At 45.0% G+C, this 16,547-nt stretch overlaps 1 protein-coding gene across 7 annotated transcripts in view; it reads left to right on the top strand.

The window, feature by feature from the left end:
• NRG2 (neuregulin 2) overlaps positions 1-16,547 on the top strand; it is a 180,370-nt gene that overhangs the window by 130,708 nt on the left and 33,115 nt on the right. For 6 of the 7 annotated variants that reach the window (XM_068959235.1, XM_068959236.1, XM_068959234.1 and 3 more), the window contains one exon: positions 10,279-10,399. The exons of the other annotated variant lie outside the window; for it this stretch is intronic. In XM_068959235.1, coding sequence (XP_068815336.1) covers positions 10,279-10,399 — 121 coding nt within the window. The remainder of the gene's footprint in view (positions 1-10,278; positions 10,400-16,547) is intronic. 7 annotated transcript variants of the gene reach the window in all.

Below are 16,547 nucleotides of genomic sequence, written 5' to 3'. Positions count from 1 at the left end.
CCCAGGAGATTCCCCTAAGTAGGTCCCTGAAGAGGCCAAAGTCAGCTCTCCTGAAGTCCAGCGTTGCAATCCTACTCATTGCCCTGCTCCCTCCTCGGAGGATCCTCAACTCCACCATCTCATGGTCACTGCAGCCAAGGCTGCCCCCAACCTTCACCTCTCCAACTAGACCTTCTTTGTTCGTTAGGACAAGGTCTAGCATTGCACCTCTCCTCGTTGGCGTCTCCACCACCTGAGTCAAGAAATTATCATCAATCCTCTGCAGGAACCTCCTCGACTGTTTGTGCCTAGCTGTGCTGTCTTGCCAACAGATGTCAAGGTGGTTGAAGTCCCCCATTAGAACCAGGGCCTGTGATCGTGAGGCTACTTCCAGCTGTCTGTAGAAGGCCTCATCGATGACTTCCTCCTGGTCAGGTGGCCTGTAGTAAACCCCCACAACAGTGTCACCCATGTTACCCTGCCCTTTAATCCTTACCCATAGGCTCTCAACTTGCTCTTCATCCACCCCGAGGCAGAGCTCCAGACATTCTAGTTGCTCCCTGACATAAAGAGCAACTCCACCACCTCGCCTTCCTGGCCTGTCTTGCCTAAAAAGCACATAGCCATTCATGACAGCATCCCAGTCATGTGAACTATCCCACCATGTCTCTGTAAGCGCAATGAGATCATGGCCCTGCAACCGCACACAGATCTCTAACTCTTCCTGCTTATTCCCCATGCTGCGTGCATTGGTATACAGGCATTTCAGGGAGCCAGTCAAGCATGCAAGCTTCCCGGGAGAGGTGCCAGAGGATCCTCCGTAGCCATGTCCCATGCTGTCTCCCCTGGCTGCATGCACCCGCTGGAGGCATCCTGACTTGAGCGGTGTTTTACTGACTCCCCTGCCACTATACCACTCCCCTTCCCCCATCTTGCCTAGTTTAAGGCCCTCCTCACCAGGCTGGCCAATCTGTTGGCAAAGACACGCGTGCCCCGCTTGGTAAGGTGGATCCCATCGCTCCCCATCAGCTGTTGGTCTTCAAACAGGGTCCCATGGTCATAGAAACCAAAGCCCTCTTGCCAACACCAGTGGCACAGCCAGTTATTAACTTGGAAAACGCGTCTACTCCTCCTCCCATCCTTTCCCCAAAAGGCAGGATTGAGGAGAAGATGAACTGGGCTCCCAGACCCTTCACCACCATTCCCAGAGCTCTGAAGTCCTGTTTGATGGTTTCCAATTTGCGTTTCGTGTCGTTAGCACCCACATGGAAGATCAGCAGAGGGTAGTAGTCCGATGCATGGACAAGCCTTGGCAGTCTTTCCAAGACATCTCTTATTCGAGCCCCTGGCAGGCAGCAAACCTCTCTGGGCAAGAGGTCAGGTCGGCAGAGAGGTGCCTCTGTCCCCTGCAGCAGGGAGTCACCCACAACAATCGCTCGCCACTTCTTCCGGGGGTGTTCCCGCATGGCATGGGGTCTGTCAGGCCAGTTGCCTCCCTTGAAGCCATGGCCAGCTCCTCCTCAGCCTGGAAGGCACTAAACCTGTACCTCAAAGGCAAGTCTTCAGGAGGAAAAAGTACCTTTCTCCTTCTATGAGAAGTGACTGGTTTCCAGCCTTCTTCAACAGTGTTATGAGGTACCATTTGACACGGCAGAGCCCTCTGGCAGCTCCACTGCTGTGGGTGTTGGGACTCCTGGAGCTGCACAGTCTCTGAGAATACCCTGTCTGTCTCTTGCTCGTCTTCTTGGACGCCTGCTGACTTCCTCTCGTAACTCCTTTACCTGGTGATACAATTCATCAACCAGAGCACACCGTGTGCAGGAGAGCTGGCTTTCAGTCCAGGCCTCATGGAGAGGCCCTAGGCACTCCCTGCAGCCTGACACCTGCAGAGCTGCATCTGCTGTCTGAGGGTCTGTCTGGGTTGAAGCTTCAGACACAGCTGATGCAGCAACTGGGGAATGTGCTCTGTGGTGTGTCATGACCATACCTGAGGAAGCATACACTATTAGGAGAAATGAAGGTGCCTTCTTACCTTCTGCTCCCTTCTGCGCAAACTGCTGTGCAAACTGCTGCGTCTGTTCACTGCTTCTGTTAGCTGCGCTCTGCAGGTCAGGTAATCCCTTTTGCTTGTTCTTTGCTGTTGAGTTCTGAGTTGTCTTCTAGTTCCTTTTCTCACCTTTGACAAATGAGTGTACTCTTAAGGATAAAAGACAATAGAAGCTGAGTGGGGGAAGTACAGTTTTTGATACTGTCGGGATACAAAATATTCTGTCAGTCATGGACAGATGCTATGAACCAATATGTAGATCACTGCAGTTGCTCACCTGGACTCTGGTTCATGTTGTCTGTCTGGGACAGAATCCAACTAGTCTGGCTGGGTCTCTTTGCTTTACCAACCTATGTAGGTTGGGCAGTGCTTGCAGGACCATCTCATCTCTCTCTGCTGGTGCTCTGCAACATAGCTAGGTTTGGGGTCAAGTGAGAAGACCAAAGAGAGAGAAAGGGCAGGAGAGAGAGAGTGATGAGTTGTACTAGGAACATGAGGACTGGGGGATAATCTGCGAGGCACCTGAATGAAACCTAGACTTTCTGGAATGTTGATATTTGGGTCCTTTGCTCCAACCACTGGGGATCCTAAGCCCTCTCTGAAGTCGTTTTAAAGATCCGTCTGGATGTGATCCTGGGCAGTATGCTCTAGAGGTCCCTGCTTGAGCAGGGAGGTTGGACTAGATGATCTCCAGAAGTCCCTTCCAACCTAAACGATTCTGTGATTCTGTGATCCCCCTGGTAGGGTGGGTGAGAAAGCCCATCTTTCTCCAGTTAAATCTAGCTCTCCATGCACCAGTTTATTTCCACAGCTTTAACAGCTGTCATCTTCATGTTGTTCTTGGACTACATGCATAGACTTTTCAGTCTGGACTCATTCATGCTCTCCCTCTCCCATTTTACTGTCCTCCTTGGTGTTAAGTATGACTGATGATGGGAATGTTTCTCTCTCTCATGTGAGACGGACCTGGTGGGCTGCCATGGTTACAATGGCTTTTTTGTGATGTGGTCTATAAGCAGTCACACCTAGTTGAATCAAAGCCTCAGCATATACCACAGTGAGATGTGCTCCTTGAATAAGGTTCAGCCAATTCCTCTCACCTCCCTCAACTCCACACTGGAATGGCCTTTACTGGATGCCGTTTTAGGTTGACCATGGCAGATCTACATGTTATTTTGCAGGTCAGTCTCTGCTCACTCCTAGTATCTCCAGTCTGAAGGGGTTATGCTCTCCTAGAGTTGACAGTATTACATGAGATTGGTGCTGTTGGATTGGTGCTAAAGGGTGTCCCCGGAGCACAGGTAGAACAGATGCAAGTCAATCTGCCAAGGGGTATGCGGACAGACCAGTTTTTAATGTTAGACTAAAAATAAGACCTGGTGTGGCCTTTACTCAGGTAGTTTAAAACCCTAAATGTAGGGTCCACAGCTGGAGGTATGGTTGATAACTGGGTGAGGCCTGGATGCACACAAGCTTGGTACCTCGAGGTGTATGTGTTGTGGATCTTGCTGTCCTTCTACAAAGAGAGTTGTGGCATGCCTGTTTGGTATCAGGTCAAGTTCATTGCTTAGTTTGCACATGGCTCATTTTTGAAGTAATCACTGCAGCAAGGGTATGTTGTGTTACTACTCGCAATGCAATGTAAAGATAGACCATTATGACTTTAAAGTGGAAGATGGGAAGCATGGTGTATGGCGTAGGAGGGAACCTGAACACTCCCTCGAAGAAGAGGCTGTATGACTAGTGGTAAGAGCAGGAGACTACTGGGAGATCTGGGTTGCCTTTCTGACTCTGTCGTTTGATCCTGGTATGGAGTTTCTCTTCTTAGGCTTCAATTGTCCCACCTGCAAAGCATGCATGCTGGCACTGGCCCTGCAAAAGGCTTTTTTACGTTGTTGAACAAATCCTCTCATTGAAGTATCATGTTGCTGCTGTTACAATTGATGATGGGGATTCAGGAAAATAAAATGCTGCAGTGCTAATAGGTGTTTTCTGGAAGCCTGGTGGTAGTGAAAAACATAGGAAGGGCAATTTCATACAACTGGAAAGATGAGCCTGGAGATGATCCTGGAAGCTTCATCTTGACACAGGAGTTTACCGCTGCTATAGCTACACATCCTACGGAAACAGGCAGTCTCTCCTTGGTGCTCAGAAACCTTTAAACTTGCTTCTCTGAGAGACACCCAAACAGTGCAGATGGTAGATGGGTATTGTTTTGATCAGCAATATGTTGCTCTGAGCTGAGTCCAGAATTTGTATTGCAGCTATTGATCACCTCAGGAACTGGGAAGGTAATTCCACCAGGATCTATATCCATAAAATGGATGGGTAAATACTGGGACATTTCCAAATGAAGCAACATGCAGGAGCAGAATGTTTAACTCTAGAGTCTCCCCATCAGCTGCCAGGTGAGCCCCAGTTGGGATAGCCTTTCTGATTTTAGGTAAAGCACTTTCAGTCTCTCAGATAGCTGATGATAAGCTTCCAGGCTCCATTCAGGTTTATTATGAGAAGAGAATGCCATGCTAGGTGTATGGAAATGTCCCACAGAGAGAATGGTGAGGATCAGCAAGGGCTCAGTGTATTAATCAGTGTAAATCATGGATTTAGTGTGAATTGTTCCAGGATTACAACTAAGGAAAGGCTTGGCCAGACACCTTCTCATACATGTTCTTCTGACAAGCAGTAGGATGAACTAGGTTGAGAGGAACCTCAGCAATTCTGTGTTTTATCAGTAAGTATGTGAGGTATATACAAAGCAGGCAATTTGTATATACTTTCTGACCAGCTGAGTTCATCTGTCTAACTGAATGTCTAAATATTGAGAGAGTAAATTGTCTGTACTCTATGAATGCACCAGTCAACATTATTAAAAAAAAAAGAAATAGAAAAAAACAGGTCTAAACCATCACTGTCTCCCTGCTTTGCTCGACAGTAGCTGTAGTTTGTGAAAAATTAAGTATGATTTATAGTCCAAGCTGAATTAATTAACTGTTTGGAAACTGAAGAGGGAGTATTTCACCAGCTTCCTATGAATAGATTGGTGAGCTCTCTGCAAAGGTTAAATGATGTATGTGGAACAAATTGTGTAAGATTACTCCTGCGATCACTAATGGCCTTTCTGAGTAGATGGATTATGTGAAAGGAAGTCAATATGGCGGTGTTGGTGCCAGAGGCTCTCCTGTCTGCTGCTCCACCAGTGCTGTTAATCCCTGAAAACCTAGATGCTCCATGGAAAGTAGATGCTCCAAATGACCACAGTGCTCTAAATCTTTCATGTGTGTATTCAACATTGTCCTTATTGACTGGATGAGTAATAGCGAAAATAAAATCTGTCTTCTGCCTCTTTTGCAATTACATCCATCAGAAGCAGCCCTCTTCCTCCCAGCCTTCCCCTCCTCATTTCCTTCTGCTTTGCTCTTGGCTCTGGTACTCTGACCTGCTTGGAGATCCAACTTGCTGATGAGTGAGCTGATGCAGGTCTTGTTCCACATTGCAGGAGCTTTGTGCCCAATTTGAATTTGAATTGGATTTGAATTTGAATTATCCTGCCAGTATGGTGGAAACTCCCTGAAATTCCCCTTGGCCCTTGTAAAGCATTAAGAGTAATGCTTTACTCTTAAAGGTGTTTCTCTGTGACATACAGTCATGTATGATCAGCCAGAGCCACATTTCAACCCAGACATGGTTACATTTTCTGAGGTGGGTATACGGATGCTAGCAAGCTTAGAGCAAGACATTTTGGCTGCCCCAGCTGCCCTCTGGCCTGGCAGCTGCCTCCTCCTTGCCCCAAACAAGTTGCAGCTACTCCCCTTGTGAACATGAAATCCCAGCTGTAGCAACATCCCAGAGAGATCAGGCACCTTGGCAGGGTCTGAACTCACTGTTACCATGCAGGAGTTATAATACATAAAGATCTGTGTTCAGTAGGGGTCAAAACTCGAAATGGACCTTAGGAATTATTATGAATATAATAGAGAACAAACCAGAGTGACATGAAAACCCTGTGCGCATCCCTGGCCCGTACTTTGAGACGTGCCCACAGTTCTGTCTCACCATGTCCAAAAGGAAAGAATAGACTCAGAGATGGCACAAAAAAGGATTACAATGATCGGTTTCTGTATAATAAACTACTAAATAGATCAGTACTCTCCAACCTGGAAGGAGATGGCAGGCACTGGCTGTAATGCGACGACAAAAAAAGAAACACAGAGGAAATGCCTGGGGAATGATCATTCTTTTTTCTGATGCAAGGCCTAGGAAAGGGCAGATTAAAAAAAAGCAAAAGGAGACGTGTCTGCACACTGTGTACATAATGCTGGAACTCTTGTCACAGATATTGTGGATGTTAGACAATTACATTCATTAAAATAGCAACTAGATACATCCATGGAAGAGAAATCCCTCAAAGGCTATTAAATATAAAGACACTGTGGCTAACTTAGGTAGTCTCTGAGCTGCTCATCCTAGAGGAATATGTGAAAATTATTGTTGTATGCTCCCCCCAGTCTTAAATCCTTCCTTAGACATCCACCATTGGCCACTCTCAGAGGTAAGACAAGGCTTTAGTTTGACCAGTACAGCTCTGTTTTTGTTCTTAGAATGGCCTGTATTTCATGACACCCTTTTCTCAACAGGGATCTGGGTAACTGCCTCTTTTTCTCAGCTTTTGCTTCTTCTTTGATACCAAAAAATTGACTGTAGGTATATTGATTCGGTTCTAAAGCACATTGTACTTCTTCAGGAGAAAAGTCACTGTCCTTACAGAAAACAGGATTTAAAAGATAATTACATTAACAATATGCTCCTTGGAGAACTGATCAACCATGAATTTTCTGGCAGAAATAGCTCTGCTAACAGCTCTCTTTTTAGAAGTATACAACATATACATCCCAAGTCTCATTCAAATCAGATTTTTTTATTTGCTTAAAAGAAACAATGTCATTTAAATCGGGTGAGAATCCCACAGAATCTGTGGCTGGTCAGTACTGTAATCCAGTCTGGTATCGCATAATTGCACAGTGTTCCATCTTCTCGTCCGTCTTTTATAGCATAAAGGGTACATTTTTATCTGAGGTACTTTCTATTTGAAAGTTCCTGGCTCTGTTTACATTTCTCCCTGACTGTCCTTCACCCTCTTCCCTTACTGTGGAAGGCTCACTCCAGAGTATGTTCCCTTCCTGTAGAATTTATGATTTATGTGAGAATTTTCCAGATGGGTGCCACAGATCGTTGCTTGCTAGCAATTGATTAATTACCTTTTTACAGGAGGGATTGCTTTCTGCAGGCTTCTGTTTTTTCTATATACCTTTCTTTCTGCACTGGTACTTTGGTTCCTGAAGTTTCAGTGCTTCTTGATCTGAATGGACTCTTACAGCTTTAACAGGGACCCATCCATTGTACAATTTTAATGCACTGTAATGAAGACCAGCAAGCAACCCAAACCAAAGACCACCCTGTAAGTGACTTTCTGTACCTGCCACACTGTGTGCCAGCTGAACAGCACATTCTGGGAATGCTCAAAGAGGCCATTGTTGGTTTCCTGTCATAAATGCTCCCCTGCCATTTTTACACTTCTCTGGAAGGCCCTTCAGAGCTCTGCTGCTGCTTCTGCCTCCGTAAAACTGGCCCAGACAGCTCAAAGGAAGCTCCAGAACAAAGCAGGCAGCTTGTACTAGCCTGGCAGTCTCCATGACCTGCAGCTTCCCACACAAGTACATGCACAGCCTGACTCTGACTGTGTTCTGGGCTAGAGATGAATGCTGCCAAGCTAGATTTTATTTTCATGCTTAGTTTTTGAATTACAGTTTTCATTAAGACTTGGTTTAAGTGGCAGGATCAAGCAATAATAAAGGAGAACCCTTGCAAATAAACTCCAAGTGCTACCACACACTTAGAGCTCTTCTGTCCTGAACCAGCCCCTCTGCCCGGGCCTTAAGAGCCATATGCCTCTATGCTGCAGAGGTATAAATAGCTTAGACTGGTTACCAAGCCATTATGATGGTTTTGGCTTCTACTTCCCATTAATATTAACCGGAACTGAATTTCCCTACAGAAATTTGGGAGTTTTCATATTGAAACATTGAGCTTTTTTCCACAAGGACCTCTTTTGGTAGTGTGATCAAATCATCTTTCTATCCTAAAACCCAGCCTTCACTGTGGTTGGTGTGCACTGCTCTGCACATACTGCTCTCAGCTACCTGATGTTATGTGCCCTATGAGGAGAGCTGCCATTTTTCATCGAAGCCCCATCTGCATTTCAGTCTCTGCTGAGGACTTTGCTCTGCCTAGGCTTTGTCATGGACAGAAGAAGGCATTGTATTCCTTATGGGACTGGACAACACATCAAATCAAGCAAAATAAACGGTAGACTTGATTCTGCCTTGAACTGCATGCAGGTAACAGTATGGGTTATTCCTACTGTGCACAGGATGAACAAACCACTTATTCAGGGAGAGAGGGAACCCATGCAATCAGAGATACTCTTAAAAACAAGAGAGCCAGAACAACCTCTTTTGGTTGTTTATGTGCCAAATGTCGCCTTAACATGAGGAGCCTCACAAGGTGCTGGAATGTGCCTGTTGTTGGGAATCCTCCTTTACCTGTGAATGTCCTGAGTTACCCCAGCAGGGACTGGGGTAGGAGATGGAGCATGAGAATGGAGACTTTGGCTCTCGTGGTGAGGCTGTAGCCTGACACAGGGCAGCTGGTACTTGCCACAGCCTCTGAGCCTGCTGCAGCATCAGGATAGGCATAGGGGCTGCCTGAGGTACGGAGAGCAGCCCAGCTCTCTCCAGAGCAGACTCTCTGGCATGCCTCATTTCTTCCCTCATGATTCTGAGTGTTTTCTGCCTAGTTCTGGCTTCAGCTTTTTGCCTGTTGTATTCCTAGGGCTCTAACCAGTGGGCATGGTGGTTGTCCCATGTGGAGCCCTTCACTCCACCCTGTGCATAGTCCTATTGATGCATAGCAGATGTTCAACAGTTGGTTTAAAGTTACTAATCTCTTTCTGAGCTTTGTTCATCCTTTTAAAAATGTGAAAGAGGAGGAGACCTCCTCCTTAGAAACCTCTACTACAGCATAAAAGGTGCTGGAAAGTATGTAGTAGCTACACTGCTGGAGATGTAACTATGTCAGGATATTAGCAATGTGGGTAGATCAGGAAGGGGGAATGTCTTCAATGAAATCAAATATTCAGCTGGAAAAAGTAGACACTTTTATGAGCACCCAGAGCTTCTTTTGGTGATGTGGAGACAGGTTTGCAATCCTGAAAGCTAGTCTATTTTTGTAACCTGTATCAATTACTCTAACAAAAGAGGTTTCCCTTCCTGGAAGGCTTTGTCTTGCCTATGGAAACTCTTCATTTTAGCCTGTAGCTTTGACTGGGTCTCTCAGAGATAGGAGTTACAGTGAAATTCTTCAGTGTGCTGTCAGTTTTATTTCTACTTTACGTACCTAGAAAGTTTTTCTCCCAAAAGAAATTTGGATTTGAAAAACATTCATATCCCAGGAAGCATCAGTCATGTTGGCTGCCTTCTTATCATAGATTAGAGCTGACTGTCTTCTAATGCTGAATTCCGCTTTGCTGTCTTCAGGCAGCCCCATTACAGCATGACAGAGAAATGCTCAGAAATAGAGTAGGGAGAGACGATGCTGTTCCTGGTTGTGCTGGACCTGTTCTTGGGACATATTGAGGGCAGTTGCTTCTGAAAAATCTTTTCGTCCCAGAGACATGGAGCATCTTCCTAACATTGAAATATCTCCTTCAATGTTGCTGAATCTCTATCCAATATCATGATGCAAATCATGCCTTAGCAGCATGCCACAGTGACTCCATGACTCTCAGCACACCTTCTGGGCTTTCTAACCTCCTGCCTGCCAGGCTGCATGCATGTGTAAGAGGAGAGCAAGGGGAGATGGGAAAGGGGTACTTTTCCATACATAGATGCCAAAAAGATGATTTTGTCTTGACATGCTGACTACTTGGAGGAGGGAGTGCTCTGAACGCCTCACTTGCTTACCTACCTTTGCTGGGCATGAAGTGATCCAGTCCCAGGACCTGGAGAGCTGAATGTTGGTCTAAAGACACAGGTTGAGATTTGTAGCTCAAGAGCTTTTACTTTGACTTGAAAGTCATCTAAGAAACTAGATCTGCCCAACAAAGGAAGTAACAATGTATCCTTTTTGTATATATATGTGTGTATGTGTGTTTTTTGTTTGTTTTGGTTTTTTTTTGTTTTTTCCCTCTGCAGTAACTACAACTCTCTCCTCCTGGTCTGGGCATGCTAGAAAATGCAACGAAACAGCCAAGTCCTATTGTGTCAATGGTGGGGTATGCTACTACATCGAAGGGATTAATCAGCTGTCTTGCAAGTAAGTGAGTGTAGTTCTTGTGTTAACATGCAAATTACTTGGCTGGGCGAGATGAGATCTCTGTACAATTGCAGGAGGAGGGTGGCTCTGAATTCTCCTGGCATGTGCAGTTTGAGTTGTACAGGTTTAGAGAGGGAGTTTAGAGGGGCGGGTGTGGGGGGAGGAGAAGATTCATAGTTTATTTTTTGTGTGAATGCCACAGTTCACTTTTCCTGACTTTTCCTCTGAGAACATGTTTGTCCTTGCTTTTTCCTTTCCCTCGCTTTCCTTTCTCCTCTGCAGCATGAGGGAAGGTTGTGAACCTGCATTTTCCTCTTGTTTTCCCCAGGCTGGTTCAAAGCTCCATGTTTCCAGCCGATATGTCTCTCCTCAGAGCAGAGAGGCTTTCCGTGGCGCACATCCACCTACCTCCTCTATAACCCTACGGGGCTCCTTGCTGAGACCTGCCTCTTACCTCTCCTTTCCCCATTTCATGGGCCCAGGACTAGATTTAGCACAGAGTTGTTCATCACTCCATGCTTGCCATCATGGCAGGCAATGGATTGTTTAATGCCCCTTTCAAATGTCAGAACCCGGAAAAAAAAAAGAGCATGGAGACATATTAAGTCATCCTTAAAATGCAATTTATTGGAGAGTTTTAAGTGTGGCTGCATTGTGTGGGGGATGTGGTCTGGAATGTGAGAGCCTTTCACCTTTGCTTCAAACTTGTTGCAACTAAAAAGCCTCTCATGGCTCATCCTCCATGCCTGATGTGGGATGTGAATGAAAAGCACAGTCTGATTGCTAGTGCTGGAGACATAAGTGCCTAGGCCACCACACCTGTTCCTGTCCCTGGGCTTGCACAGAGTGAGCCACCACAGCCATGTGAGGTGCTGACTTTGCCTGTGGAAGTGCCTGTTTGGACCCAGACACTGAAGCCATGTGAGGCAGTGCCCAGCCAGGCTGGTGAGCTCAGGAGTTTCACTGAACAAATGTAGTCCACACCTGAGGTCATCTGGGGATCCAGGCATCACTGTGCCCATACCAGAGAAGCCCAGAGTTGAGTGTTCGCTCCCTGCCTGGCCCAAACACCTCTGTGGAGAGGTACTGCCAAAGGCATATACTGCTGTGGTTATCAGCCAATCCCACTACCATTGTGTGGTGTGACGTTCGCTAGACACTTCAGCTCCTCAGACCTGGTAGGATGTATCTGAACAGAACCACCACCTCTCCTGGAAGAGTTGTGAGCCGAGTTAACCTTAGCATCCTTCTCCAAATGCCTTATTTTCACTTTGCACTATTTTGTTTTGGCAGGGAGCAGTAGCACACCCCAGCCACTCTCCTAAATAACCGCTTCCCTCCTGGTTCTACTTATCTATAAAAGGGCCATGTAGAAATGCATTTTGGTGAGCTCCCACACTCTCACTTTTCAGTGCAGGATCAGGTGTGGTGGAAAGGGCATGGGATGAACGTCTTCTCCCAGTTGTCCCAGGCTTGCCCCTTCAGACATAAAAAGTATAGGATAGGACAGAAACCAGAGTCTGTGGTCCTCCACACTTCCCATGAAAAGTGAGAGAAGCCCAGAATACCGGAGACTTTTATTTTAGCATAGTTGGGTCTTCTCAGTGGCTCTGTAGGTTCATCTTGCTGTATCCTTCCAGTGTTGCCCATAGGTTATGTAGGGGAAGCTCTGACTGATCAATCACATGGTGAGTATTCTGGAGTAAATGCAACTGCATGAAGCACCCGTAGTTCCAGTCCTTCCATGCTGGGGAAGGCTGAGCCTTAGATTGAATCCATATGGCCTTTGAGCCTGAAGGAGTGTATGGATCAATGTATGGATGTAGGTGCTGCAGCCTATCTTTAAGCAAAGTGCTGAGCCCAAAGCACAGATCTCAAGGCTGTTTCTTTTGGGAAAACTTGAATCCCAATCAAGACTTTTCAAATCAGACTGATTTCTAACTACAGAAAGAGTTACCTGAACTCCTGCCATACACAGGTGTAGAGGTTAGACACCATTATTCCTAATGAAGGATTCACATGGTAGTGCATCAAGTGTCTTCAGCAGATAAACTGATTTACTCAGAATAATGCCAGCCCTGCTAGGAGACTAGACTACCTAGTCTACCTTCAAACCAGACTGTTATGATAGCTTATGAATAGAGGGGCAGCTCAAGGATGAATTCCTTCAAGATTTTATGTGCCATGCAAAACAGACATAAGTATTTCGTATCATTTGAAAGTCATAATTCCTTACTTGCAGATGGTAAAATGATTTCTGTTTCTGATGAGTCTCAGATACCAGTGTTAAAAATAAGGTGCATATGAAAAAACAAAGGTGTGTATGAATGGGCAGTAAAGTGTTAACTGAAAGAAGGTGCTTTGAAAGTCCATGCTGTCACTCTTCATCTGCCAGAAAAGACAACTCTGTGTTAACAGGAACACAGGTGGACCCAACCAAGTTCCTTCTGCAGAGTGCAATCTTTTCTGATCCTGTTGCTTGAGGAGATACCTGGATATTCATTCTCTCTGTTTTTGTTATGTTTTTTTTTTGGTTTTTTTTTTGTATCATTTAATCATAGACTGGAGATAAGAAATGATGAATTTTAAACTGCTATATTTTAGAGTTTCTGGGCTCCAGAAGGCAGTAGTTTATTACTGAGGAATGCAGAAAAACACATTTCCCATAAAATGGCTTTCCCAATAAAATGGAAGATTTATGGTGAAGGCTGATGATGGATAAACTGTCTGCAGATTTGTTTCTCTGCAAACTAGCAAAACGCTGAAATGTTTCACAACTTCACCATCGCACCAAGACAGATCTGCTGCTGCAGTTTGTGAAAGAGGCAATTATACAGATTCAGAGGAGAACCTAGAGGAGGATGCAGCTTCGCAGGGTTTCACCACTATTTCTCAACCCCATAACATGGGAGCCTGGTCCCACCAACAATCCATGCTTTTGAGATGTGGGTCATGAAGGACATTGGTAGGTCCTTCTGCATACAGACTCTTCAAATGCTTTGGAGCCAGAGACTGATCAAGCCACAAGGATGTCTTGAGCCAGGAATGATGCATCTTTCCACACATTGTTCCCACTTTGCTATTCCTAGTTAGAGTTAGTAGAAGCTTGAGGGCCTGTTTCCACTGTTTCCCACCTTGCAATCTTCCTTCGCTGTGAACAAAGTAGATTCTAGCATTCCAGGCACCAATGTGATGCTACCAGCCTTTTCAATATCCTTCTGAGAACCAGTTACCAGAAAATAGAGTTTTAGAGCATTCTTCTTGTTCACTACCTGCGGTCATCCTGTAATCACCTTCCTGGGTTGGATTTCATTGTTTGCAGCTGTCCACAAGCATAGGAGATTCTTTCTGTACATGTTATCCCTGGCACTCTGAAGTAAAAAGGGCAGCTGGACTCTCAGATGATTTATTTTCCTGAGTGGCTCATGCTTGATTTGTTACAGATATTGTCTGTAACAAATTGGCAGCTGGCCTTTTATTACTATACTGCAGCAAATTATTCCTTCTAGTCTTTTAAATTCTGAGGAATAGACAGCAGCTCAGCTTTTACCTGCACACCACCATCTCCAGCCTTTTCAATACACTTCATCTAGTCTTTGGACAACGCAGTTTCATCATCAGGGAAGAGCTCAAAATAGATTTGGAACTGTTCCAGAGGGCATGTCCTGTTTTGGAGTGGGTGCTTGCATAATTTAGGCTTTAATTTGAAGTAAATATATGCTAGTTGCAAAGGAAACCTGGATATGATACAATCTCTCCTGTCATCCTGACTCTGCAAACGGACCACCTGGAAATTTGAAGGGAGAAATGTGATCTGCATCAGATATACTGCACACTTTCAACGTAAAGCCAGAAAACTACTGAGCCACACACATACAGAATTGACTCAACTGTATTAGTAAATTAAAGAGCCCAAAACTGTTGTTGACAGGAAAAACTTCTTGACCTTTCTCCAGATCAATTTGCTCAGATAGGCCTTACAAATTAGACTGTTTTTTCACCATAATGGTAGGGAAGCTGTGAGCTTGGGTAGAGTGCATTTCAGAGTCTGCAGAAGGAACACACACAACCAAGTTGCAAGGCCTTTGAACTGTGCTGGCATGCAGAAGAGATACGACTGATTTGTTGTGTCCAGCCGAATCTAATGCTTGGGAAGGTTAATAGCATCTGATCTCTGTCTGGGCCTGTCCTTGATCCTGATCCTATTGAGTTCTTGGCATTACTTAGAGAAGTTTTAGGGTTGCTCTAATCTGTTATTGCCTGATGTCAGGACAGGGTTGTGCTAACATGTGTGTCATAGCAATAATGCTCTTTTTCCCAGTTAGGTGTTGGCACGCATCGTCTATGGTTGGGATCTTCTTAGACAAACAAACGAACAAAGCCAGGTCTCATTGTTGCAGTCCTTCTCTGCCAACTTAAATGTGCTTTATGACTCTTTTGTGTGGTTGGTGTAGTCAAAATGACTGATGGGCTGGCCAGGGTCTTGCTGAATTGCATGGGATCAGAAGACTTAAAGAGCTTTATAGAGCACTGTCCCCCCCTTCCCCTCCCCCCCCCCCCCCCCCCCCCCCCGCCCTGCAGTATTTAGGACAAGTTGTGGTTGAAAGATTTACGGGTGCTGACAGGTAAACAGATTCTCTGGATTTTATCTCTCAGCATTGTGTTACACTAGAGAGTAAGGTCAGAGGCCTGGAGGATCTCAGACAAAAAGTGAAAAGTAAGGAAAGATTAATAAACAAACAAACAAAAAAAGAAAAAAAGGTCAATTTACTTTTAAACTAGTCAATGTATGCACATCACTAATTTAGAAAAATTAGCATGTTCATTTCCTAGAAGCCCACTTGCTTATGTTCCCCGTGGATATTGTTTCCCTCAGATTTCCACAGAAAAGGAGAAAGAGCATTCTGAGGAGTTAGTCACATTTCTAGTCCCCCTGTGCTTTCCCAGAGTGCCATTTGAAGGGGTGAGCATCAGGCTGATCCACCAGCCATGGTCCTCCCTGCAGCACAGCTTGCTTATGCCCGCAACCCCATGGATATTAGAATTTGTGCCATCTTCACTGACTTTACTGATGTGGTCAGCACAAAGTGTACGTTGCACAGCCACAAATATGTCACTTTGGCATGGATATATTAGTTGTTTTGTTGAAGAGAGTTGCAACTTCTCTGAAAATTAGAACACTCTCTGAGGTGAGTAATGAGGGCTGCAGCACCTAGTTCTAGGGACCTGAATTGGTAACCAAAATTATTTACAGTAGGGTTTCTCTTTCCTATAATGTAGCCGCCTGAAAAATAGGGGTCTAGTCTGAGTGAAGTATTTAGGCTCAATCTGTCATCAGTAGAGAAGGACTGACATTTCTGAATGATAACTCAGCCCATCTTTCTTAGTAGGAGATGAAACACTTTTTGGAGGTCTCTTGACTGACTTCATCTGGGCATCTTAAGTTTTCGGATGACTGAAATTCAGGCAGAGGTATTCTATCCTAAAGTCAGAAGAAGGTAATAATATGAGACGTTTTGAATAGAAGCAGTAGCATGACAAAATATTCAGACAACCAAGATTTAATCCCCATGATACTCAGAACATGAGACTGAATTGAACATGGTACTGTGGCTGGCATTTTGCCAGCACTCCCAAATTGAGCTCTTCTATCAGAAATTTAACACCTGGCCCTCAGATACATGCTCCCAACATACTTGACCCCATTTACCTTTTCTAGACACTTCAGGGAATAACATCACCAAATACCCACTCCCTCAGACCAACCAAAAAAACAGTGTGCAGTTCTGCATCTTTTTCTTTTCTAGCTTGCAATCCTCATGTAGCATAAGATCCAGCCCTGAACACAATAGCCTATTTACAAGACTCTTCAATGCTTGTTGTGTCATGTGGAATACAATTAAGGGAGGCAAGGCAGCAGTTTTAACAAGCTGACCCTTTCAGGAGATGTCAGTAACCATAAGCTGCTAGTGATATTCAGGTGATACTAAGACACTGTAGGCTAAAGAGCTACTGTTGAACTAGAGGTGAAAATCTCCATATCCTATTCCAAATCTCCTGAACCAGCCAGGGCTAGTTCATTGGGTTTTGCATGTAATTTATCTTTGATGATGAGCTCAGCTACCTTTTTGGGTTCAAGTGGCCCTTC

The sequence above is a fragment of the Struthio camelus genome, chromosome 13, assembly GCF_040807025.1.
Source record: "Struthio camelus isolate bStrCam1 chromosome 13, bStrCam1.hap1, whole genome shotgun sequence".
Lineage (NCBI taxonomy): Eukaryota > Metazoa > Chordata > Aves > Struthioniformes > Struthionidae > Struthio > Struthio camelus.
This window is presented reverse-complemented; position numbering and strand designations above follow the sequence as displayed.